The sequence below is a fragment of the Callorhinus ursinus genome, unplaced genomic scaffold, assembly GCF_003265705.2.
Source record: "Callorhinus ursinus isolate GAN/ISIS: 27379988/994484 unplaced genomic scaffold, GSC_fseal_2.0 scaffold33, whole genome shotgun sequence".
Taxonomy (NCBI): domain Eukaryota; kingdom Metazoa; phylum Chordata; class Mammalia; order Carnivora; family Otariidae; genus Callorhinus; species Callorhinus ursinus.
This window is the reverse complement of record NW_027397095.1, coordinates 45,295-69,473: the sequence shown is the minus strand read 5'-3', so window position 1 is coordinate 69,473 and position 24,179 is coordinate 45,295. Positions and strand designations below refer to the sequence as shown.

Genomic DNA, 24,179 nt, shown 5'->3' with positions numbered 1-24,179 from the left:
GAAGGCTGACACTTAACCCACTTGAGCCACCCAGGCGCCCCTGGAAAGAATTTTCTGAGTGAGGTACTCTGAGTGGTAACACTTTTCCTTTATACGAGGAATTAGAACTTTAGTGAAAGCTTATCCAGAAAACCCTTCATCACTCAAGTGTATGCCACTCTATCTGTCCTTTTGTTGGTGGTTGTGTTTTGCAGTGAACAAAATTCCATGTTAAAAAAAGAAAAAAGCAAGCAAAGTTTTCGGTAGAAGATTCGGCACGAACTGGCGGATGACGGGGGGAGTGCTGACAGAATTACGGAGGCCAGTCTGTTCCTATCCCAAACCTCTCCTCCTCTGTCCATTCGTTCTTCCCTGCTTCTCCCTTGCTCCACCCCTCAGCATTCCTCACCTGCACCCCTGCTGCAGCAGTCGCTCAGCTGGTCTCCCTACTTCCACTCTTGCTCCCCACTGATTCCTCCCCCTCCTTGCCACTAAATTGGTCATCTTCAAAATAAAACAAAGTAAAATAAAGTCACCCCCCTACTAAAATCCTTCAGTGGCTCCCCAGTACACTTCGGAGTAGAATCCAGACTCCTCCAAGGGCTCCGTCATCTGGTTTACCTTCCCAGCTGTGTCGTCTCTTGGACCTTAGGCTGCAGCCACAGTGAGAAAGTAGGCTGTCTTCCCTAGACTCACTATGCCTCTTGTTGATCCCTCTGCCTGGGACACACTGGGCCTGACATTCTATATGTTCTTGGTCTTCATTCCATATTCTCCAAAGTCATCCTGCCCCTGTGCCCCACCTCTACTCCAAAGGGCATAACAACTCCCACTGTGATCCTGCAACACTGTCCGGACCTCAACTCTGGCAGTCAGCGCGTCATATGGTGATTCTCAGTGCTCATGTGAGCTTTTTAAGGCCCCATATTTGAACTTCTCTCTACTTGTGCCCCGGGCACCTCAGGGAGTGCCTAGATTTTAGCAGGTGCTCAATAAATGGGAGAAAAAGATCTTAAGCAGCATGAAATGTGACAGCTACCCAGTCCTGCTCCGGTTTCTGCCACTCTTCCTTCAGAGGGTGATCGCTATTAACGGATTGACGTGTTTAATCTTGATGGCAGCTAGCGTTTTCGCTGAGGTTCAGGTTTATAATTTGGGAGAATTGTGTCTTTGACAAGACCAATGTATGTGCATCCGCTTTCTTTTGTTGGTTGAAGTATAACTTATCTGCTGAGATACATCCATCTTAACGACCTGACGCTGTTTTACAAACCTTTCTGCGTTCGTGTAACCACCGCCCCAGGCCCCGCTACAGAACATTTCCGTCACTGCAGAAAATGCTTCTTGCTTCCTCCTGCAATCCCTTCCTCCCCTGCAGGTAACCGTTGGTCTGACTTTTATCACCACGGTGGTGATAGGATCAAAATGGTGTTTACAGAAGAAAAATCTGACAGTGGATTGCCGCCACAACCGTCTAGGGGCCTACGATCTAGGCCTGAAAGACCTGGCCCAAGGGGGAGACCAGAAGGGTAAAGGTCATGGTCCTAGTCATCAAGGGTCATGAGAATGGTCCTTGGAAAAAAGGTGACTGGAGAATGTGGATGAAGGTATGGGATGTGTCAAGAACAGTGGACCCTTAACCAACAGATTGGAGGTGAGGGAGGGGGGTGGGCAAGATACAAACAGGATGCAGGTTCTCCAGTCAGGATTGTAACTAGCTGTGACTGGATCACAAAAGGGCTTTGAAACCTCCAAGCCAGAGTGTGTACATTTTTCCTGGGATGAAGAGCTAGGAGACGGAGTTGAAGAGAAATGGGGCTAGACTTGTCTGTACGCTTGTTAGGTGATTATTCCCACTAGTGGAGGATGAGGTGGGCTGGGGAGAGGGACAAAGGGAAGGTGGGAGGGGCACCAGAAGATGCGCTTGAAATCGCCTAGTTTTGCATCAGTGCTGACCACCTGAGAGCTCTTGGCCTTGAGGCTGGGCTTGGGGTGGGAGGGATGGCAGAAAGGCAGGGCACATGGGAGGAAAGGGCAACTCCTGTCCTCCTCAGGTTGCCTGTGCTTCAGGAAGATAATTAGAACTGCTTGTGAGACAGGGCTCTTAGTTGCACAGAGTGGTCAAACATGGCGTCCGGTTCCCTTTTGCCGAGAGAGCATAAATGAGAGATCCAGGCGGTCCCTTTGTGTGTGTATTGGAAGGTCGGAACTCGCTATCTCCTGGATACAATGTTCTAAATGGTGATTAGGTTCCCAGACCTTCCTCCCCAGGAAAGCCTTTTTAACCCTTAATGTCGCTTAGCCCAGAACTATTGTGTTTGTCATTGTTTCTATGGGGAAATGGATTTGGGTTTCCAGGGTGATTTGTTAAAAACACATCCTTCCCCTCTTCGTCACAACTCCTGGTGACTAGTGAGTGGTCCCAGGGAGTGGACCCCAGGTCCCAGGGGTGGTCCCACTCTAAGGGCTCCAGTAAGGAGGGTGAAGGGCTGAGGTGGCAGTGAGGGTAGTCATAGCTCTTCAAATACACCATTCATGTTTTATTTTTTTTTAAATCTTTTTAATTCATTTATTATACACACATATATGTATTTTAGAGAGGGAGAGAGAGGGAGGGGAGGAACAGAGCGGGAGGGAGAGAGAGAATCTTAAGCAGTCTTCATGCCCAACAGGGCCTCCATCTCACGACCCTGAGATCCTGATCTGAGCCCAAATCGAGAGTTGCACACTTAACCGACTGAGCCACCCAGGCGCCCCTCCATTCATGTTTTAGATCGGCCATATTTACACCATTCAGTACAGCACCTGCTGGGCACACGTGGTGATCGAGCACTTGAAAGGCGGCTAGTCTGAATCAAGATGTGCTGTAGGTGTAAATTAAACACTTGATTTTGAAGACTCAGTACAAAAATATATAAAGTATCAACAATTTTTGGGTTGATTACAAGCTTAAGCAATCCTACTCTTCGTATATTGGGTTAAGTAAAATATACTATCACTTTCACCTATTTCTATTTTTTAAAATGTGGCTACTTAAAAATATAAAATGACATATGTGGCTTGCACTATATTTCTGTTAGACAGCAGTGTTAATTTATATTCTTTCTTAAGATATTTATGACGTTCATGTCCTAGAAACTATTTGCTAAGGATGCTCTTTTCCCTTGAAGTTCTGTTTAAAATTAACACCATAATGGACTCATTTATGCATGAAAGGTTATCATACAGTTCAGAGTTGATGGGTCGATAACCCTCGGCCCTGGGGCAAAATATGAAAGCATCCCATTCTTGTTTGAATTGAAAGCCAGTTTGGTCGCTTAGACTTTTGGGTGCAGTTGGTGATCCAACTGGTTGGGTTAGAAGTGTTTTCCTAGGCCAAGTACAATAGAATATATGTGTGAACTCCTAATGTAACTCCAGGAATGCAGAATTCTGTCTGTAATATGTGCTCGCCAGTGGCCCTAAATGTTGCATGCTTTTAGTGTTATTAGAAATATGGGACATAGCCCTGATTTGATTTATAGAGCTTCTTGGCCCAAGAATCCTTAGGAACAGCATTCATCAAGAAAAGTAGGATAAAGGATAAATTCTCTAGCTTGGCATAGTATAAAACCTAAGAAACAAAGGGGGGTTTGTATCCCTGCTCTTATTGAAGGCGTTCTCGATGTTTCCTAGCAGAGCCCTTGTCTTATATCATGGGGTGTCATCAGTAGCATTAAAAGGAGGGGGGATGTCCAGGTCCACATGATAGGAGAGCCCCCGTGATTATTCCTCTCTCTAACCTTGGTCCTCCTAATGGGGGTTATGGAAGTGAAGTGACTACGTTATCTTGTTGCCACTGTAATGATTCCCACTTAAGGAAGAAATAGCAACGTTCAATCCTGAGTCTGGACGAAAGTGCAGATGTACTGCTGAAGGGCACGTATTTTATAGACCTAGTTTTGGGATCTCCTAAAACCCACTGTGTTGTCATCGAAAGCGTTATCTGGCTTTTACAGATATGATTGGCCTTATAACTACTTTCTTATAATTGTGAACAATAATACAGTCGCTTTCTAATAATAGCAGCTGACGTTTATTGAGTAATGCCTATGTACAGGGCAATTTGCCAGTGAATATAAAGCACTTATTTTATTTATCTTCCCAACCAGGCTAACTCAGAGAAACCGGGGCCCAGAGGTTACTTATAACACAGCCGAATAGTAACCCGGGTCTGTCTCTACTCCAGAGCCTTCACTAAATGAGCCACTTCACTTTTCCTATCAGTCATGGGAGAGCATTCCTTTTAATAACTTCTCACTGGTATTTTCCCATTCTGATATGCGTCCTGGAGCCATGTTTTTTAGACAGAATTATCATGCTCTTATTTATAGTTGTTCTTGATATAGCAGTGCTTGGTATTAGAGCAAAGCACTCAGTGAATGAAAGTTATTACTGCCTGGGTTACTAGTTTTATTTTATTTTTCTGACTATTTCTAGGTGAATATCACGGTGCATTCGTTTGTGAAATGATTTGGCGTTTGATGTCCCCCGGTTCTGCCCCTACCCAGGGCGGTGTGTGGAGGCGGTATGTTGGGGGTGGAGCTTGAGGGCCGGTCCTCGGGTCCTCCAGGGCTGAGTGGGAGGCTTGAAAAAGCAACAGGGTAGTCTTTGCTTAGCTAGTGGCTTCCAGAATCTGATCTGCCACTTTCACGTTATGAATCTCCTGATACATGTTTTTCTCCTAAGGAAAAGAAAGATGTTCAAGATACACCACAGTAACCATTTCGTTTCTTCTAATCCATAACCTGTGGGGAGGCAGAGTGGTTTTGTAAAAGGCTGGAAGGCTCCAGAAGCACCTTTGCAGTGTATTATGCATTGGCCTGTGCCTTACCTAATGCTACCTTCTTTATTCCCTCCACATCACCCAGTCTCCCCAGGCCCCTGACCCCTGCCATAACCAGGTCACTTGTATTTCTTCCTGCTTAGTTAGGTTGGGAGAGGTGGATTTCAGAGAAGAGAAGAAATGGAGATGCTCCCCCCCCCGCCCGCCGCCCCCAGCCACTGGGGTCTTAACTGGAGAAAAGGTGTATGAAGACTTTCGTGATGTCGGGAGGAAAAGTGGAGTGCCATTTCTTAAACCATGTTTGCCTGATTATACTTGTCATTAATGGCATTTGCTCTCTCATTATCTATATCCTGACCTGTAGGTTGAACAGTTCAGTAAACTTAGTACCAAGAGACAAACTCTGGACTTGAATGCTAATGAACAAAAGACTGAAAGCATTTGTGTTTGTGCAAGTAAGGAACAGTACTAGTGAGAAAAGTAAATATGATTTCTCAAGGTCTTAGGATTCACTATATAGCTACTTGGGCCAATTTACTCATGTTTATTCTCTTTGCCCTTGACTACGTTTGGAACTGTTAATACTCCTTCCTTCCAGAAACTGACTGCCTCCTCTATATTCTTTCCCTGTCTTCCAAATCTGCTTTCTTGGTCAATGTATCTGACCTCATTCATGGTTTCCAATATTCCTTCCACACGGATGCCTCTCCGTCTTCAGCTTCTTACTTAGCTGACTGCAGGACATCTCCACTTGGCTGCCTCTCCTGCCCTTAGCTCATGGTAGGCACATCAGGAAGACCCTGTGGCCCCGAACCTATCCCCTCTTCCATATTCCCCAGCTTTTGGTCAACCAGGGTTGAAAGCCAGGCATTATTCAGCTCTGACCCTGTCCTTCCATTTCTTCTAAGACCTGTCCATCATCCCTTTGAAATGTCTCTTACATATGTTCCTTCAATTCAATTTCCGGCTGCCATCACTTGAGGCTGGGGCCCGACCTTTTGAGCTTTGACCACTATAACAGCCTTCGACTTGGTCTCCCCAGTGCCTCCCAAATTCCTACGCTTCCCACACTGACCGCTAACTTTCTAAAAAAGCTGGTTTCATCATATTCACTTCCTTCCCCCGCCCAGGCCTTCAAAGACTCCCCAGGCCTATGGGTGCCATCCTGGGCCCTCTGGGATCTGCTCCGTGCGTGTGTATAAAACGTATTCCCCATCATTTCCCCACAGGAGCCCCGCGCTTCAGCCAGACCTGTCTCTTCCACCCCCTGAGCTGGGTCTCCCCATTCCTAATGCCAGCCCTTAGAGCATCAGTTAACCAAAGGAAGGGGAGATACAGAGCCCAGATAGCTGGAGGCTGGTGGGGGGGAGGAGAGAAAGTGAACTGGCAGCATTCCAATAAGGGTGTGACTTGAGGGGGAGGATGTGACAGAAGGTGCTTTATTATAATGATGAGAAGTTGCAAAAGGAAGAGGGAGGAGGGTGGAGTATGACCTTTGGAGGTTGATTAGCCTGAACTAGACCAAGATGTGATTTAAATCGGCCTGCAGTTGCCTGGAGGCACGGCTGTGTCCTCAGGAGCCCCGCTTCTCTTTGCATTTGTCTGTGCCCAAAGGGAGCCTGCATAACTAGACAGGAGACAACAGGATTCCGGGGGAGACTATCTAGGCTTTAATACAGCCACGGCATTGGAAAGTGGGGGTCCCTCCTGGTGTATTTCTTGTAGGAGTAAGCTGAAGATGGGCAGGGCAGAGCTCTGCCATTTTTCTTAAAAGCTCACACGTCTGTGTCGACACTGTGATCTCCACCTCATGGTGACGTTTCTGAGCTGTGTGTTAGAAGTCTGGTTAAGTCTAGGTCCTTTGACAAAAATCAGTTTCTAGAAAGTGGTCATGGTACATCCTGCCTGGTAGGTCACCCCACATACTGTCACATACCTGTGGCAAGGGGTGTCACTTTAGCACGTAGCCACAGTCTGCCGCTGATGAGATAGATACATGACCCTGGGCAACTCACTTTCCTTTTATAGGGTCAATTTTCTTATCTGTAAAACGAAGGGATTAGACTAGATTAATTCCACTGTTCTTTCCGGAAAAAGTACGGGACAGACCGTATAACCGAAAGGCACGCAGGGGAATAATTGAGGCATGGAATTCATTAAATTTTAGAAAAATGGGGGCGCCTGGGTGGCTCAGTCGGTTAAGCGTCTGCCTTCGGCTCAGGTCATGATCCCGGGGTCCTGGGGTCGAGCCCCGCATCGGGCTCCCTGCTCGGCGGGAAGCCTGCTTCTCCCTCTCCCTCTCCCCCTGCTTGTGTTCCCTCTCTCGCTGTGTCTCTCTCTCTCTCTGTCAAATAAATAAAATCTTTAAAAAAAAGTCTATTAAAAAAAAAAGTCTAGGGGGCCCTGGGTGACTCTTAGTTTTGGCTCAGGTTGTGATCTCAGCGTCTGCGCTCTGTGCTCAGCAGGGAGTCTGCTTCTCCCTCTCACTCTGCTCCCCCGCACCCCCCTCCCCGTTCGGGCGCTGTCTCTCTCTCTCTCTCTCTCTCTCAAATAAATAAATAAATAATCTTTTAAAAAATCAGTCTGGAGGAAAGAGATGCTCTTTAATCTTTGGAAAGTCATGAGCGGCCATTCTGTGGTCTCCTCTGTTCAATTCTTTCTGCAGTATTTGGGTGGCTTAGTCTCATTTCTGTCCTTGTGTTTTTCCAAGGCCACCTTTGTTAATTTTTATTTTGTGTATGTGTTCATAAAAATGTCTCCTATCAGAACCCAAAGTCTCAACAGTTGAACACGTGATCTGCACAGTGGCTTTTTTTTTTCTTTTTCTGATAATAGGTCAATAGCTATAGTTGAAATGGTCTGAGAGTGAGAGGGGTTGCATTTAACACTGTATCTGACGGAATTTGGCAAATTCTTTGCTACTCTAAGTATTTTTCCTTTAGTAACAGTGCAACTGATTCTCAGAGAAAAGTTTCTAAAGTTCGGTTTCTATGTGTTAGCATCCTCTGGTGAAGGTCAAATTTCTTTTGATCTTACCATGCTTTCAAGTGAGAGGTGTGCTACTTCATAATTTCATCCTGATTCTCTGGGGTAAGAGTTGAAAACTCGTAAATGCATTTTGCAGATATTTTAAACTAATCTTTAGGATCACAATCCTATCCACTAAAAAAAAAAAAAAATCCTAAAATCCTACCCATTAAAACAAAACAAAACAAAAAAACCTCATACTAGGTATTCTAAAGAGACTGGTGATACAATTTTGTGTCGGTAGAATCAAACTGAATCATTTCTTTCCCCAGTTTACTTAAAAATAAGTGCTCATGGTGGCACCTGGGTGGCTCAGTGGGTTAAATGTCTGACTTTGGCTTAGGTCATGATTTCGGGGTCCTGGGATCAAGCCCCACATTGGGCTCTGTGCTCAGTGGGGAGTCTGCTTGAGGATTCGCTCTCTCCCTCTCCCTCTGCCCCTCCCCCTGCTCGTGCTCTCTCTCTCAAATAAATACATAAAATCTTAAAAAAATAGACACTCACGAGGGCCTTTCCTGCAGGCCACACACTGTCAGATACATTTCTGCAATGTACTAGGGGGGACAATTTCTTAAGAACCTTTTTTTTTTTTTTTAAGATTTTATTTATGTAGAGGACTCAAGTAAGCTAGAATTCTTGTGTGTGGTCTTGACTGGTAGTATTTCCTGAAGCGCGTGGATGGAAATTAATTGGTGGACTGAAACACAGAATGGTAGCAGTCAGAGTTCTCAGGGAGAGAACTGATTTAATCAAATAAATGCACTTCGAGCCTTTTAGCAAGTTCAGGACACTAAGTGCCCCTGGGGAAGTGACTTTGACAACAAGGAATCCAAGATAACCGGATATTCGTAAAACCAGTAATCTTATAAGAAAAAGCTGTATTACTAACACAGAATGATAGACCACCTCTTTTGAACCTGAAAGTGTATCAGTACCTCGAGTCCCCTCAAAGTGAAATCAGTCCAAATCGCTAGAGTTTTGAGGGGGAAAAATGTCAGAGTCAGAAAATATAATACCAGAAGAGAGTTTTAAAGGAGATACAAGAGGCAAGACAGTTCCATTCTTTTAATGATATGGTGTCTTCCTAATGTGTAGTTCACCATTTTAACAAGCTCCTTTTCTAAGTGTGAGGTCTGTAAATACAATTGCAAGAGAAGTTTGAATGTTTTAAGGTGATTCAGCTATCACAGTGGTCTGTTTACGTAGGAGGGCAAGAAAACCTTGTCTTATACCTCTCAGAATTAGAGTCTGTTTTCGTTGTGAGACGAAAACTCCAGAAGTTTTAAAGTTTTAATTCGCACAGATATTCCATATAAGGCTAAGGGCAAAGACCAAGGGAAAAGTCATCCGTCTCCTCGGGAGACAGAGTTGATTGGAAAAGCAGGGCTTCCTACTCTTCATGTCATTCTGTCTCGCTGGTCAGTTTACCAACGCAAGAACGGTATGTGGTGACAAAGTTGATAGAACGTCAGATGGGAGAAGAAAGTAAGTTGCTCGAAAAATGCGGTGGAAATTGATTTAGTCTGATCGTCTGAGTTGCTGCAGAACCAGTTTGCCCCCGGCTTGCGGAGAGCAGATGGAAAAAAAAAGGAAAATAGTTTATCTTTCAACAGGAGAAATGGTGGCCCTGCTAAATTTAAACTCCTTGGCTTTAACTTGCGACATCTGGGAAAATACTCAAATCCGTTAATCATCTGGTTTGTAACCACCTCGAAGAAGAGCCCGTGGTCCAGGATAGCCCTCTATCTGGGATTATGAAGGGCAAATATTACCAGGCTGATTTCATTTCCTTTAATAAAAGATTAAAAAAAAAGAAAAGTCTTGTCAAGGAGAGGGAAGCAGTGTGTATTGTCTCTCCTTGAATCCCAGGGAGGCCTTTTTATTCATCATGAAGGGCTTACTAACGAGTTCTGAAGACTTGGGCTGAGTGGAACTATTATTTTTCAGGGGAGTGTCCAGATAGGCTTGTGACAAGCTCTATTTTTGCTCTTTGAGAAGATTCTCTGCGATTCCCTTTCAGTAGCTATCACCCTAGAGAATTGGAATTATTCACTTATTTCTTGATTTAGAAGTATTCCATTTACATAGTTTTTAAGGGGGCACTTCTCTTGTGGAAGGTGAGCTGTAGCTGCCCTAAGTCTGTTTTTCGGTTACCTAAGAGGGCGAGATTCACAGCCTGTTCCTTAAGTTTGCACGTGAGACTAAGCCTAACAAGGTCATTTATATTTTGGAAAAGGATTACAAGTGCCCTTTAGAGATGGAGCAAGGCTTTTCCCAAAGGGCTCTAGCGCCACTCCCACATCCCCTTCAAGGACAGTTGATCTGCTTTTATCTCTGTGACTTGTTTACACTTCCTGGCACGATTTCGACGGAGGAAAGGGTTCTCCTATTTTAAAAAAGAAAAATAAATAAAAATCAATGAATCGGAGAAATGGTCTGGCCAAAATGGGATGAAGCTCAGGAAGGAGAAGTGTTAGGATGGTGAGATTTGGGGGGCGCCACTAAATAGCACCCCCTCCTTTCCCTCCTCCATTGAAACCAGTGACGAAATAAGACACAGGAGTCCTAAGTAATGGCTGTCTTCCTGACAAAGGCTAGACTGGAGGACACAGCCTAGGTGCGTGTTCCGCAAAAGCTCCCAAATTGTTCACACGTTGCTAGACCTCCCCTATAGAGCCTACCCGTAAGCAACATATGTCAGAACATACCAGAAAATTAGAGTTTCAGCAACAGGCCTACAGGGAGCATGCCAGTTTCCTGTTGCCACACCCAGCAGTCAGATAAGAAGATGGAAGTAAGGCCGCAGAGGAGAGTAGAAAGTATTTCTTTTAGGCTTTGCCCTTCCAGGGAAAGGAGCGCAGATTCTCTCCTTTCCGTGGTGATCCGAGGGGCAACAGATAGCTAGTGGCTAGTCAGTAGAGCTGGGATAGAACCCAAGGCACTGATAGACTGAAAGGCCCATACTTTTTCTGTTGGTATTCAAAGACGTGTTCAGTTGACTCTACAAATTTCAACCAGGCCTGAATTAACATGTTTATTAAGATGTGAGGTGTTTTCTTTCTGTAAGTCAGATTTATGTAACGGTATGGAATTAGAAGATAGGAAATCTCCAAGGGACCTTAGCGGTGGTGTTTCAGCCTTTTCATTGCTTAGATGAGGCAACAGCCCCAGTAAGGGGTAACCGACTTCCTCTGGACCAGTTGCTTCGCTAGTGAGTTACGGCCAGGATAGACCAGGGTTTTCCAAGTCCTGGGTCACTGCTCTGCACACCCGACTGGTGTGCATTTAGACATCGGGGAGAGTAGGCTTCAGTGAAAGGAGATTTGGAAGTTTCATTAAATGTTTGAACTTTTAAGCTACTCAAACAAGGCTTGTCTATGAGGTGACTATGTGGAATAGGTAGAAGGTTCTCTAGTACAGTGGTTTAAATTGGCGGGCTCTAAGCTTAGGCTGCCTGGGTTCAAATCCTGGCTGTGTCATTTACTAGTTGTTCGACCTGGACGAGTTTCTGTCTTCCTTTCTATAAAATGGAAATAAGAGCAGTACCTACTTGATGGGGCGGTGGCGGTGCCTGGACGAGGAGGGTACTGTGCTTAGCGTAAGTGGGGTCCTGACACGTCGGCCCAGACATGCATTACCTCACATTATTATTCAGCACCGTCATCATCGTCGTCAGCATCATCATTTGACTTCTGGGAGACTATTTAAAACTTGACCTGGGAAGACCGTAAACTCTTAATTTAGGATTTCACTCCTCCTAGGTTACTCCTTTGTCCCAAACCTCTGTTCCTTCGGTGTCCCAGGCTAGAAGTTTTGTCATCATCTTTTGCTCTGTCTCCTTTAGGCCCATGCACGGTCTGTCTGTCACCAGGTCCTACCTTGTTGGGTTGAAGTGTTTCTCAGTTAACCCCTTCCTCTTCATTCCCATCCTAATTCAGGCCCTAATTCCCTCAGGCCTGGATTACTAATTCAAGCCTCCTGGTTTCTTTTTCCTGACCACAGCTTCTCCTACTTAAGTCTTACTTCTTCCTGGTTTAGGAAAACAAAAGAGGGATGGTAATACCATGCCTGTTTTATAGGGTTGTCCTACACAAATGTGAAATGGGAAAGTGCTTAGTAAGCTGCAAAGCTCCATAAGAATGTATGGAACTCATCATCATGAGTCAAGATTTTACAGACATGAGAGTAGGGTACCTTTGGAGTAAGTTGAAAGAAAAGACTGTATTAAGACGGTAAATGGGGTGGGGGGGGCGTCTGGCTGGCTCAGTTGGGGGAGCGTGCGACTCTTGATCTCGGGGTTGTGAGTTCGAGCCCGACGCTGGATGTAGAGATGACTTAGAAATAAAATCTTTAAAAAAAAAAAAAAAGAAGGTAAATGGGCTGTCCTGAATTCATTTATTAAAAAAGTCAACTCCGAGCAATGAAGAGTATAATGAGAACGAGAATGAAGAATATAAACATCTACTTTCTGCCACTAGCTCTTTATAATTATCTTTTGGGAAGAAATTCGTCTCATGAACAAGGTTCTCTAAATATTGAGATTAATCCATAGGCTTTCCCCCCCCCTCAGCATTGTGAGGAATGCATTTAGGGACATTCGGTTTTCTCTTGAAGGAGCTAGACTGCTCCGAAGACGTTTATTGCTTTGGGGTAGTACATGTGGCCGCCAGACTTTGTAGTACCGAGGTGGGAGTAGCATCCAAATTTCTTGTACTGTTCCATTCACCGCAAAGAATTGGAATTGACCTGAAAACAATGCCAGTGATTCAGGTGCAGAAACGATTTGTAAAATGCTTTCAAAATTCATAGTATAAGGGGAAACTCAAAGGGCAATTATTCTGACAGATTGATTAGTAAGATGATGAACAATCAGGACACATTATTTTAAATATGGATGAGTTACAGGGTGCTTGCTTACGTGGTACTCATGTCTTATCTCAGCCCTTCCCCAAATCAAGTAGTCAGCTAATTTTTCTTTGCTCATGCCCTGAACTACTTTGTGGCTCCCGGGAGTTCAGTGCTCACTATAGTGAAGTAACTCTGAAAAAGAAGTCAACTTTATAAAGTGGCTTGTGGGTGAACGACGGTCCATTCTCAGGTTTGCCCAGGCCACAAAGCTCAACTTAATGGACGACCTTTCTCCCTCACCCAGCCCTTCTAATTAGCTCCTAAGAACTTCTGACTCCGCCTCTGAAACACTTTGTTCATCGGCAGCCTCCTCTCCCTCCCCGCCACTCTTGCTCAGGCTTTCATCACTCTTCCCATAAGCTGTTGCAACAGTTTCCAAACCAGTTTCCCTGCCTCGAGCTTCAGCCTCCCCTCCACCCCCCAATTTATTCTCCAGCTCCCCAGCGGAATGATCTTGCTAAAATCCAGATCTGATCATGCCCCTCCCCTAATTAAAAACCTCAAGTCATTCCCAGAGCCAACAGATAAAATCCAAACTACCGAGCACAACGTACAAAGCACCGTACAGTGAGGGCCCCACTTACTGGCCTCGCCTCCCGCCATGTACCCAGAGCAATGATAATCAAATTACTTGCGGTTCCCCACGAAGCCCTAGCCTTCTATGGACGCTCGTTCTCTTTCTTGGTGCGCCCCTCCACTCCCACCATCAGGGCGGGATGCCCCGCGCTCTTCCGCACATGCCCCGTGTTCGGTGAGAAGCCCTCCCCGACTTTCTGGCCACTTGTCCCTTCAGCCTGTAGAACTGCATTTCTCATTCCTCTGTGGCAGGAGCTCCTGGAGGACTGAGCCCTTTCCATATCCCCGGCGTGTAACGTTGGCCCGTGCAAATGTGTTGACTGAAGGAAGGACTTGCTCTGTCCCTCCCAACGGCGGACCTTTCCCTTTGGCCACAAGGAAGAAAGCTTATTTTTGAACTCAGTGTGATTTGTAACCTGCTGGGGATGTTTCTAGGTATTTGGTGAGGACAAGTCCCACCACAAGCCTTCCTTTTAAGTAAAGCTGAGTTTGTCTAATCCAGCAAGATTTTCTGGGGGCCACAAGGAATTGTTCTCATGCTCTACTTTGCCTGGGCGCTAGAAGTCATACCCACAGTGTGGCCAAAGGAGCATGTGGAAAGGTTTCACCTTTAGATCCTTCGCTCTATAGGATATGTTAGGAGTCTTTTTAAAGGACAACTAAGCACATCTTTAATTTCACAGAATCCCAGACTATTGGACTGGACTGGATCTTAACCAGGTTCTGGACTGTTCAGTGGAAGGGGGCGCCATTCTCACGGATTCCAACAGGAATGACCTCTCCCTTGGGTTGTGTTTTGCGCAGCCTCACACAGTATCCCAGCTTGCTTAACCCTCTTCATTTGCAGAGCATACAATTTAGGTCCTCAGAGCCAACAGGTTCGCTCCAGGTCACGCAGACTCTGGCCCCCTCCCGCCCCGTCTGTCTCCCACTCATCCTGACCCAAACTGCTTCTGGAGACTGGGAAACTAGCGAAGATAGTGTTTGCTATGGTTGCGTGGATAATGGACAGGATGCCTTCGGCTAAACATGACATTTAAATGCTTTATCGCTTATTATTTGCTTTTGCTTCCACATCCAGTTGTACTGGCCCAGTTGGCATGACTTCAGCATTCAGCATCTCACACTGCTGCCCTCGGGGCTACCGAGACCCAGGTGGCCATTCCTCCCACCAAGTTGCCAAGCTGTGTGCTGTTTGCTCTCTCCCTGGCTGGCCTTCTCTGTGACCCGCTTTTAGCTGCCAAGTCTTCTTTTGGCTTCTCTTCTTTGCATTTGGTGCTGCTTTGTTTTTGTGGCCGTGACTGACCAGTCACCATGATCTTTTCTTTCTCTTCTACAAACCATTCAATCACAGCATGTTGGCTGCTGGCCTTGGGTCTCTGGTTCTTGGCCGCTGTCCATAGCTGCTGGGGGTGCCTAGGGGGTGCTGCTTCTTTGCCAGAACTTTTTAGATTTCTTTCTCCCCGCTTTCCTGGATTTGGGGCTTTCTGAATGTTTGAAGATGCCAGAAGGGTTGTCTCCAAATAGTTGTGGCTCTATTCCTAGAATTCCCCCTTGACTCTTATTTAAAGTGAAAATATTGTTTGGGCGGAAGAATCTTGGTTAGAAAAGTTCAAGTAGATCAGACAGTTAAGAACAAGTTGTCTCTATCAAGGACAGTGCATTTAAAAATAGTCCTTCCTCTCCTCCTCACTTCATGCTCATCATCCATGTCAAAGTAAGGTAAATACTGAGGTGTTTGGGTAGGTACGATTGGACCTGAACAGAAGATTGGACTTCTTGAGCCAGAGCCTTCCAGCCATAATGGACGAATGCACTGTTTGCATCTTTGCTGTTGGTCATTAATGCTGACAGATCTTTCTGAAACTGATTGCTTGCTTTATTTATTTTTTTAAAGATTTATTTATTTATTTATTTGAGAGAACGAGAATGAGAGAGAGAGAGAGAGAGAGAGAGTACATGAGAGGGGGGAGGGTCAGAGGGAGAAGCAGACTCCCCGCTGAGCAGGGAGCCCGATGCGGGACTCGATCCCGGGACTCCAGGATCATGACCTGAGCCGAAGGCAGTCGCTTAACCAACTGAGCCACCCAGGCGCCCCACTGATTGCTTGCTTTAGTTCCACTTGGTCAGTCAAGACATAGAATAGAATTAGATCAAGGAACTATTAATTTGTTAGAGGTTAGTGGTTGCTTGCACTTTATATATTGTTCATTGTATAATCGGGAATTTCTCTGTAAATGTTTGGTTTTCAGGCTGGTTGGAAGGAAAATCACGCAACATTCATGAGTGAACTAAAAAATCTTCAGGCTTCTGGACTGACTACTCTTGGTCAGGCTCTAAGATCCTCATTTGATTTGTTAAATCTCAATAGATTAATATCTGGAATAGACAATTATGGACAGGTAAAAAAAAACTTTGAGTGAGTACAGCTAATTTATTTTGGTGACTTGGGGTAAGAGTTTAAAATTGGGCGTGGTTACCGAGTTTTCTGCTACTTTTCACAACTGCCAAAAGGAAGTCCGTATCTTTTAAATACCTGCTTTAAAAAAGAGCCCTCTTTTGGGGTGGGGGGGGGTCCTTGTATGTGGCTTGATCATAAAATATGTAGTGAAAATTGCCTCCCCATCAGATCATCAGCTATCTGAGAATGGAATGACTAAATTGCTGAGAAATATTGGAACGAGGCCTTTATAAGAGAAATTGTCAGTGTCCTGAACTCCCTCATCTCTCCCAATTCAATGGAAAAGCTCTAGAATAAGAGAAAGGCAAGATAGCATCTGGTGCTCCTGTTGTCCTTACTCTAGAAAACTCTGCGCACAATAACCAGAGTCACTGTCCCGGCTCCAGAGCATAAGTCACTACTGTCCCCCAGTCTGTGCCAGGATTTTGACTCAGGTGAACGGATTCACGGGTGTGGATGCTGCTTCCCTTATACTGTCTTTAAGATCTTTCTTTTATGATTGCTTGGAAAGCAGAGGGAGAGGAGTATTTGGATGTTATAGTTTGGGGAGCTCCTGAATGATATGAATTCCTCAGTTTATTCTGAATGTTACCTCAGCAGGGATCCTTATTTTGATTCCCACCCGCTTCAGTCCCTAATCTTTGCCTTACTTATCCAGGCAAATTTTATCACACACTTGAGAGATCCCTGGCAAGGCAAATGTAAAAAAAAAAAAAAAAAAAAAAAGTTTAAATACGATTTTATTACTTTACATGGCTCTAATACTTTTTAAATGTATTTTAGGGGAGAAATCCATTTTTTTTAGAACCATCTATTTTAATTACCATCACAGATGGAAACAAGTTAACAAGTACTGCTGGTGTTCAAGAAGAGGTGAGATTTCATTTTTTTTTTTAAGTTTCACTTAAATGGCAGAGAACATGCCGCTATTTCTGTGGGAGGCCCGCGTTGCCAGTTAAGAATAAGTTTGATCAAACCTTCCATCTTCACGAGCCCTGAAAGATTGTTGAGTCCATGAAAGAAAAGTGACCCTGTTAACTTTTTCTTCACTGTTGCACGGGTTGTTATGATGAAACTTCTCAACTTTTGCCTTATCAGCTTCATCTCCCTTTGAATTCTCCTCTGCCCGGAAGTGAACTAACCAAAGAACCTTTTCGTTGGGATCAAAGGTTATTTGCCCTGGTGTTGCGTTTGCCTGGATTGGCTTCTACGGAACCAGAGCAACTAGGCAGTGTACCGACTGATGAGTCCGCCATCACTCAGATGTGTGAAGTCACAGGAGGTATTGGCAATATCTCATATTTCTAAAGGAAGAATCCAGAGCAGCAGGGTATGGTTCCTCTTAAGCGCCATATTCTGTCTTGTCCTGCTTTCCTCCCGAATCTTTTAGCTCTGCTGCTGCTTCTCATCATGAGTGTGAGGTTTGCTGCCAACGTAGTTATGATCCGTTCGAGATATATTTTAGGATTTCAAATGCTTATATTGTTAAGTCGCATTTTATTTGATCAAACTCACACTGTTTGTTCTTCCTTCTGGTATAGGTCGCTCCTACTGTGTTAGAACACAAAGGATGTTGAATCAGTGTCTAGAATCTCTAGTTCAGAAAATTCAGAGCGGTGTAGTTATTAACTTTGAAAAAACGGGACCAGATCCACTTCCTGTTGGAGAAGGTACAGTAGATGACTTTTTTCCTTTTACCCTGGAGAATGATCGGAGATGGGGAAGACATTAAACTCGTAACAGATACGGTCTTTACTGTCTACACGCATTCATGGGGTTACACACATCCGTCCAAACAGTTGCCATTCATTCATTGCCTGGGTGGTCAAATTCTAACAACTTTAATTTAATGTCAAATCCTCTTACGAAAATTCTTCCTTTCCCCTACCCTTTTCATATCCCCTGGTCCCAGTCTGGTGATACACTGCATTATTCACCTCTCAATTCACAAAATAGCTAGAGAATCACTTCGGAGTGCCACGTAATTAGTAACCTGGTTTTGGTCTTGTGAGCCCCAAATGTGCCAAGCAATCTTTAGGAAATCCGTGTTTGTCACCACATGTCAGCAAGAGATTGTGAATATTTGTCCAGAAACTGCTTAATGTCCTATAAGATCCTGCACCGGGATTTTCCCGCCCACTTTTTAACTGCTGAAACTTTTCTCTTCAAGTGACATTTTACAGAAAGTTCAGCATCGCAAAATAGTTGAGCACAGAAGTACGGTTGTATAGGGGAAGGGTCTTCTCCCTCACGTCATCCCCGCCCCGCAAGCCTCCCTGGGAGCACTCTGCAAGGCTGCTTTTCCTCGTTCCTGGGCGCTCACACACATCACTACCCATGGTGCTTGTCTCACCTGATCCATACGTTGGCATTGCGTGGCCACAATCAGTGGGGGCTGCTCAGAAAGACGCATGCTTCTGTCTGAAGCCATGGATCCTGTGGTTCCTGACCTTTTTGATGTTTAGTTCCCAGAAACCTTTAAGAAGCTGTTGGAAACGTAGAGACCTCTCTCCCTAGAATAATGGACATGGGCCACACAAATACAGTTTGGTATTTAATTCTAGGGTTTCTTGGACGCCACTTTTAAGAACACCCACCACAGAAGACTGAGGCCTCACAGCCTGTTTGAAATTCATTAAATTAATTGAGGAAGGACATGTTCTCTTGCTAATGATTGACGGTTCCATCCATACTTCTGTGTTCATTATCTTAATGTGAACTGGGAACTGTCCTATGGAAAGCCTATTGGATTTGGTGTCCTGTAAATAGCTAAGATTTTCTTTCTAGCTCCATTTCCCCTTTGCCCAGGGTTCTTAGCCTTTGAGATTCTGAAGAAAGCTAAGAACTCTCTCCGCAGAAAGATGCACGTCCCCAGAATTGTGAGCTCAACTTCAGGGGGTCTCTTGGTCCCCTGAAGCTATTACACGTATTCCCTAGAGATCCATGGACCCTAGTAAATCTCCTGGCATAAAGTAATTACTTGTTTAAAGTGACACTTAAATAAGTAAATCAAATGACCTGTAATTTAAGAAATATGACTCAAATCATTAAAACGTCTCTTTTACAAATATAGACTATTGAATCATTGCATTAAAGTTATATAACTCTGCCTTGCCCTCTTTTGGTGGGCAAATTAAATATGCTAGTTTAAACAATTCAGATATATTCGGGATACATCCTTCAGCATTATACAATGCCCAGCTTCCGTGGAATTTTAACGGTGGCTGGGGAAACTATCATGAATTTGTCAATAATAAACTCGATGCATTTGCTTTATGTTCCCTCCCCCAACTATATATGTAGATTGTATTGTCAACATTCCTTCTATCTTTGAGTGAATCTGGATTGTTTTTATTTTGCCTTTGTGGTCATTGGGTCTGTTTAGTAAAGAATACTTTTTTTCCCCCCATCTGACTGGGAATAGAAAGAAAATCTAAATGGAATTTATGACCTATTTTGTCGGATCCCAAAAATGTAAAAACTATACCAAGGGATGAGCCATTTCATTTACCTAATTTGAAAAAATAACTCTAGTGGTTTGGTGGGGGTAATTTATGTGTCCAAAATCAGAAAATTGAGAACTGGTTTTATAATAGTTTTCCATATAACTTGGTGTTCGGGGCATAGTTAAGGATGGGAGTGGGGTGTTGGATTAGAGGGATGGGTTAGATGAAAAATGCTAGAGAGAACATGCAGAAATCCTGATAGAGTCTGTTGTTTCTCTCATTTTTTCACGAATTATCATTTTGGCTGGTTTTGTACTTTGCTTGGAGCTGAAAATTTTGTGCAAGAAGATCAGCAGCTGTAAAAAGAAATTGATGCCTTAGTATCTGTCTTTGTTTACCTTTTAGATGGACTTATGGATTCATCCAGGCCAGGCAATTCATTTGCTGCTCAACCATGGCATAGTTGTCATAAGCTCATTTATGTACGACCTAACTCTAAGACTGGTGTTCCTGTTGGACATTGGCCAATTCCGGAATCTTTTTGGCCAGATCAGAATTTACCTTCACTAGTAAGTGTCATAAAACAAAAAGGTAAACATCATTCCGGATTTTCAGTTTGCTGATTACAGTGACCCTTGTAAAATGGCTTTGAGGCTTTTTTTTTTTTTAAGATTTTATTTATTTATTTATTAGAGAGAGAGAGAGAGAAACAACATGAGAGGGGAGAGGGCCAGAGGGAGAAGCAGGCTCCCCGCTGAGCCCGGAGCCCGATGTGGGACTGGAGCCCGATGTGGGACTCGATCCCAGGCTTTTAAGCCATACCTTTTCTCTCTGGCTGGAAGTCTAAGCTTGTATACCTAAAAACAAGAGAGGACTTCCTTGCCCTTCTGGCATTCTTTCTTTTAGTTGCCTTTTGCTACTTGAACTGCCCACTTTGGATGTTAAAGTGTTGTTATTTTTGACGGCGTCGCAATCTGTGGCTTGGTTTTTATTTCCCAGCAGCTGACTTGATTGACACGGGAAACGCCACATCCAAAGAGCACTAACATTGTTTGTCGTGTACATCCTCAGGAAATGAAAACTTAGCTTGCACCTTGCCTAGGTTCTAGAAACACATTCAAAACAGAAGCTCTTCTGCTTCCTCCTGGGGAGTCATTAGACATGTAGTGGAACTTTGTGGACCTGCTTTTCATCTTTTTGTAATCCATGGACTTGCGTTCCTTGGCAGTGTACCTTTCGGTGATGGATAATTAAGCAATATTTGAAAAATGATCTCTAAGCGAGGACTTTTCTTTTTGTTCACTGCATTTGGGAGAAGAGGGTTTGACATTGTGGTTGTTCCTAGTACCAGATGAATCAGCTTTTTGGGGGGGAGAGGGGTGTCTGCTAATGAGGGAAAGCATATGGAACCCACTCTCCCTTCATCTTCCTCCCGCAAGCCTCTGCACAAAGGCCAGAGTGAGCCTTCTGGTGTGGGGGGAGGGGCACAAAATGATCACTACGCCTTCAGTTCAGCACCTTCCTGGGTCAGCCAATCTACATTCTGTGTGCGTTTTAGAAATTTCTGACATGAACTGTATTTTCTTCTGGATTACTCTTTCTAGGCTCCTTTTCCCAGGAGATGCCCTGAGAATATAGGACTGAAGAGCCACTTCCGCCCCTGCTGTGGGGGAGGGTATATCTCCTCCGCCTTCCCTCAGGGCTCCAAGGTGACACACTGAGCAGATCTCAGTGCCCGGTTGCTCTTAGCTCCAAACCCCAGAGTGAATGTTTTAGTTACGAATTTATGTCATTATTGCTAGTGACAGGGCTTCACTTGTGTCTTTATGGCGTTTTAAAAATCGGTTTAAATCGAAGAAGCCAGAAATATTTCTCAGGTTTAATTAAAATGAAAATCAGGAGGGGTGCCTGGATGTCCCAGTCAATTAAGCGACTGACTCTTGATTTCAGCTCAGGTCGTGATCTCAGGGTCGTGGGATCGAGCCCCGTGTGGGGCTCCACACAGCGCAGAGTCTGCTAGTCCCTCTCCATCTGCCTCTCCTCCCCATGCTTGCACGCTCTCTCTCCCTCTCTCTCTCTTTCTCAAATAAGTAAAAATATTAAAAAAAGGAAAAACTGGGATGAAAGAAATTCCAGCTAACTCACACCTCACCCCCGTTACCATCGCCTCAGCTTTAAAAGCACATTTGATGGCTGTTTTCCTCAGCTCCTCAAACATCTTGTAGGTGTGTACATCACAAAGGCAAAGGAGTATGTTTTTCCCCTTTATAAGGGAAACGGAGATGTTTTGTCATATTTCTATTAGCCTGAGAGATCTCTCGGCAAGAAGAGGGCACACCACGTCTCACCCTTGTCCCTGGGATTTGTCCTGTCTCCTCATCTCTTCAGCTCTACCAGTCCGCTCTGGTCCCCCAGGCACATAGGCCTTTGCAGCCCGCCCAGAGCATCCTCGGCTCTAACTGTCCTGAGGCAAGCTTGCAGGTGTGAGAAATTTCCACTGGTCCTGGGTGTCGTAACTGGCTCATTTGTGGTACTTGCCTTGCCCTTTCCATGGCTTTACAGTTTTTCTGCTTGCTTATTAGTGGCTCTAGCCCTGTCATTAGCTCATCTGACAGCTTCATGGATTTCTTCTTCGCTAGCAGCATCTGGACTATCTGTAACCCCATCGTACAAAGGAATGAAGGGCAGGTCATGCTTGGAGGTTGCAAAGTGGATCTGAAAATCAGGGTTCATTCTATGGATCATTAGTGACTTCCTAACCGTATCCAAAGCACCTGTCATCTTTACTTCACTGAAATTGTAGTTATGAGCATTCTAGTTCACCTTTCCTCCTCCCAATGCCAAGTAGATGGTAGAGCTAAAGAGTCCCCGTGCCTTCCCCAGATGGACGCTGTTGGCGATGCCCTCTTTTTCAAAGCACTGGTGTGTATCTCAGCGATGGTTTCACAAAACACGGAAGGGGTTGTGGATTTGTCAGAAACGTAAGTTCGCTTTGGTAACGGACCGTATCTTCCCCTCTTGTCTTTTAGCCTCCACGAACATCTCATCCTGTTGTGAGGTTCTCCTGCGTAGATTGTGAGCCAATGGTAATAGACAAACTTCCTTTTGACAAATATGAACTTGAACCTTCACCCTTAACTCAGTACATCCTGGAACGAAAGTCTCCCCATACCTGCTGGCAGGTACTTACCCTTACCTGTTGGCCAAATGTCTGTAACCACTCTGGGATCTGGGAATTCTTTGAAGAAGTTTCAAAGGTGGCTTCTGCAGCTGAAGCTTCGTGTGAACTTGACAGATTGGAAGTACAAGATCAATTTTTTTTAACATTTTTCTTTAAATTCCAGGTAGTTAACGGTACAGTGTAATATTAGTTTCAGGTGTACAAGATATTTTTGACACAAAAAAACCCCATAAGCCCTGAAACCACTTTTTGTGTTACTGTCGTGTAGTCAGACTTCTCTTCCTGTACAAAGCACATCAGTGTGTGTAACATGGATTTTACTTGGATGCGGCAAATGCACGTTACCAGCTCTTCCAAACATTATACTTCAGCCGGAAGGGCTTGCTGATTTATTAATAGACTCACCTTTGGATATTAGTTTGTAAAAATCCAGACATGGCAGTCACACAGCCCTTTTATTTGGATATAATAAGGAAAGTCCTACGCTGAAAGTATGTTTGTTCTATTTCTAAACGCAGCACCATATAGCAATCAGTAATTGTTAGGTTCTATTTACGCAAGAAACACTTTTAGACTGCCATCTGTTTCATCCTAAAATGTGAGATTATTGCTACTAGTTGTCTTTAAGCTACTTAAATTCTCCAAAGATGCTAAAACTGGGTAGGAGAAAAGAAACACACTTGAAGCAAGAATGTAAAAGTGTAAGAAACAGAACAATCTCATAAATATAATATTGAGTGGAAGACGCCAGCCATCAAAGATCCCATATCCTATGATTCTATTTTATCTACGCTCGAAAAGAGGCAAAGCGGGCTGACTCTGTCAGAAGTCGGGTTGGTAGTTTCTCTTGGGGGTGCAGAGCAGTGACCAGCAAGGGACGTGAAAGGGTTTCTCTCTGGTTGTGTTCTATTTCTTGATTTGGGTGCTGATGACACGTGTGCTTTCACTTTGTGAGCATTCATTTAGCTATATACCTATGACTCATGCACTTCTCTGAATGTATGTTTATGTTAACAATACAATGCCCCGGAAATGTGCTAGGAATGTAGAGATACGGATGATAGAATGTTAGCTCAAAACCATGATAGGAGGTTGACTTCATGGATTGACACAAATTTTGCACAAGCAAATACAATCACAAATCATACCTATTCCCTAAAAAGAAGCCCTCTTTTCTGTATAGCACATTTCTTGTAAAGCTTCTCCAAAGGCACATAAGACATCCTGCCCTCGCTTCCTGCACCACCCCTCAAATAGGCCATATGCCTATCTCCTGTACCTTATGTGACTTTGGTTTAGTTTGAAGGCAAGGAATTAGTGGGAGTGAAAAGGAATAAGATGAACCAGGAGCCAGGAAATTTGGCTAAATCATAATGGAGTCTGGATTCCAACCCTACGTCTGCCACCAGTAATGTGGTCCTGGGCCAGACACTTACTTTCTCTAGACAAGATGGTCTCTAATGATCCCTTTGAATCCCCCCCCCCAATTCTATGAATCTGCAGGTGATAAGGAATTTGGAAAAACTCAGGGGGCTTATGAGAGGGAAGGGAGGGAGGGAGAGAAGAAAGAGAGAAAGGGAGAGAGGAACAAAAAACAGTGTTTCACCTCTCGTGGGCCTCCTAGGCCTGACCCCCAATGGCTGTGTGTAACATTTTTAATCCTTTATGATGATTTCCCCCCTCATCTGTTCTACATACTTAGGAAATAGGGGGAAATCCACTATGTGTTACTACACTTCTTTGTTTCTATTAAGGTTCAAATTATGACATGAAATC

The 24,179-nt window shown here is 44.3% G+C and overlaps 1 protein-coding gene across 16 annotated transcripts in view; it reads left to right on the top strand.

The window, feature by feature from the left end:
* The window catches only part of INTS6L (integrator complex subunit 6 like), a 78,869-nt gene that overhangs the window by 33,090 nt on the left and 21,600 nt on the right, over nucleotides 1-24,179 (top strand). For all 16 annotated transcript variants that reach the window (XR_012374351.1, XR_012374350.1, XR_012374352.1 and 13 more), the window contains 6 exons: nucleotides 15,568-15,717; nucleotides 16,560-16,649; nucleotides 16,875-17,058; nucleotides 17,318-17,446; nucleotides 19,628-19,791; nucleotides 22,252-22,404. Coding sequence is in view for 11 of the 16 variants with exons in the window: in XM_073879121.1 (XP_073735222.1) it covers nucleotides 15,568-15,717; nucleotides 16,560-16,649; nucleotides 16,875-17,058; nucleotides 17,318-17,446; nucleotides 19,628-19,791; nucleotides 22,252-22,404 (870 nt within the window). In the remaining 5 variants the exon portion in view is untranslated. The remainder of the gene's footprint in view (nucleotides 1-15,567; nucleotides 15,718-16,559; nucleotides 16,650-16,874; nucleotides 17,059-17,317; nucleotides 17,447-19,627; nucleotides 19,792-22,251; nucleotides 22,405-24,179) is intronic.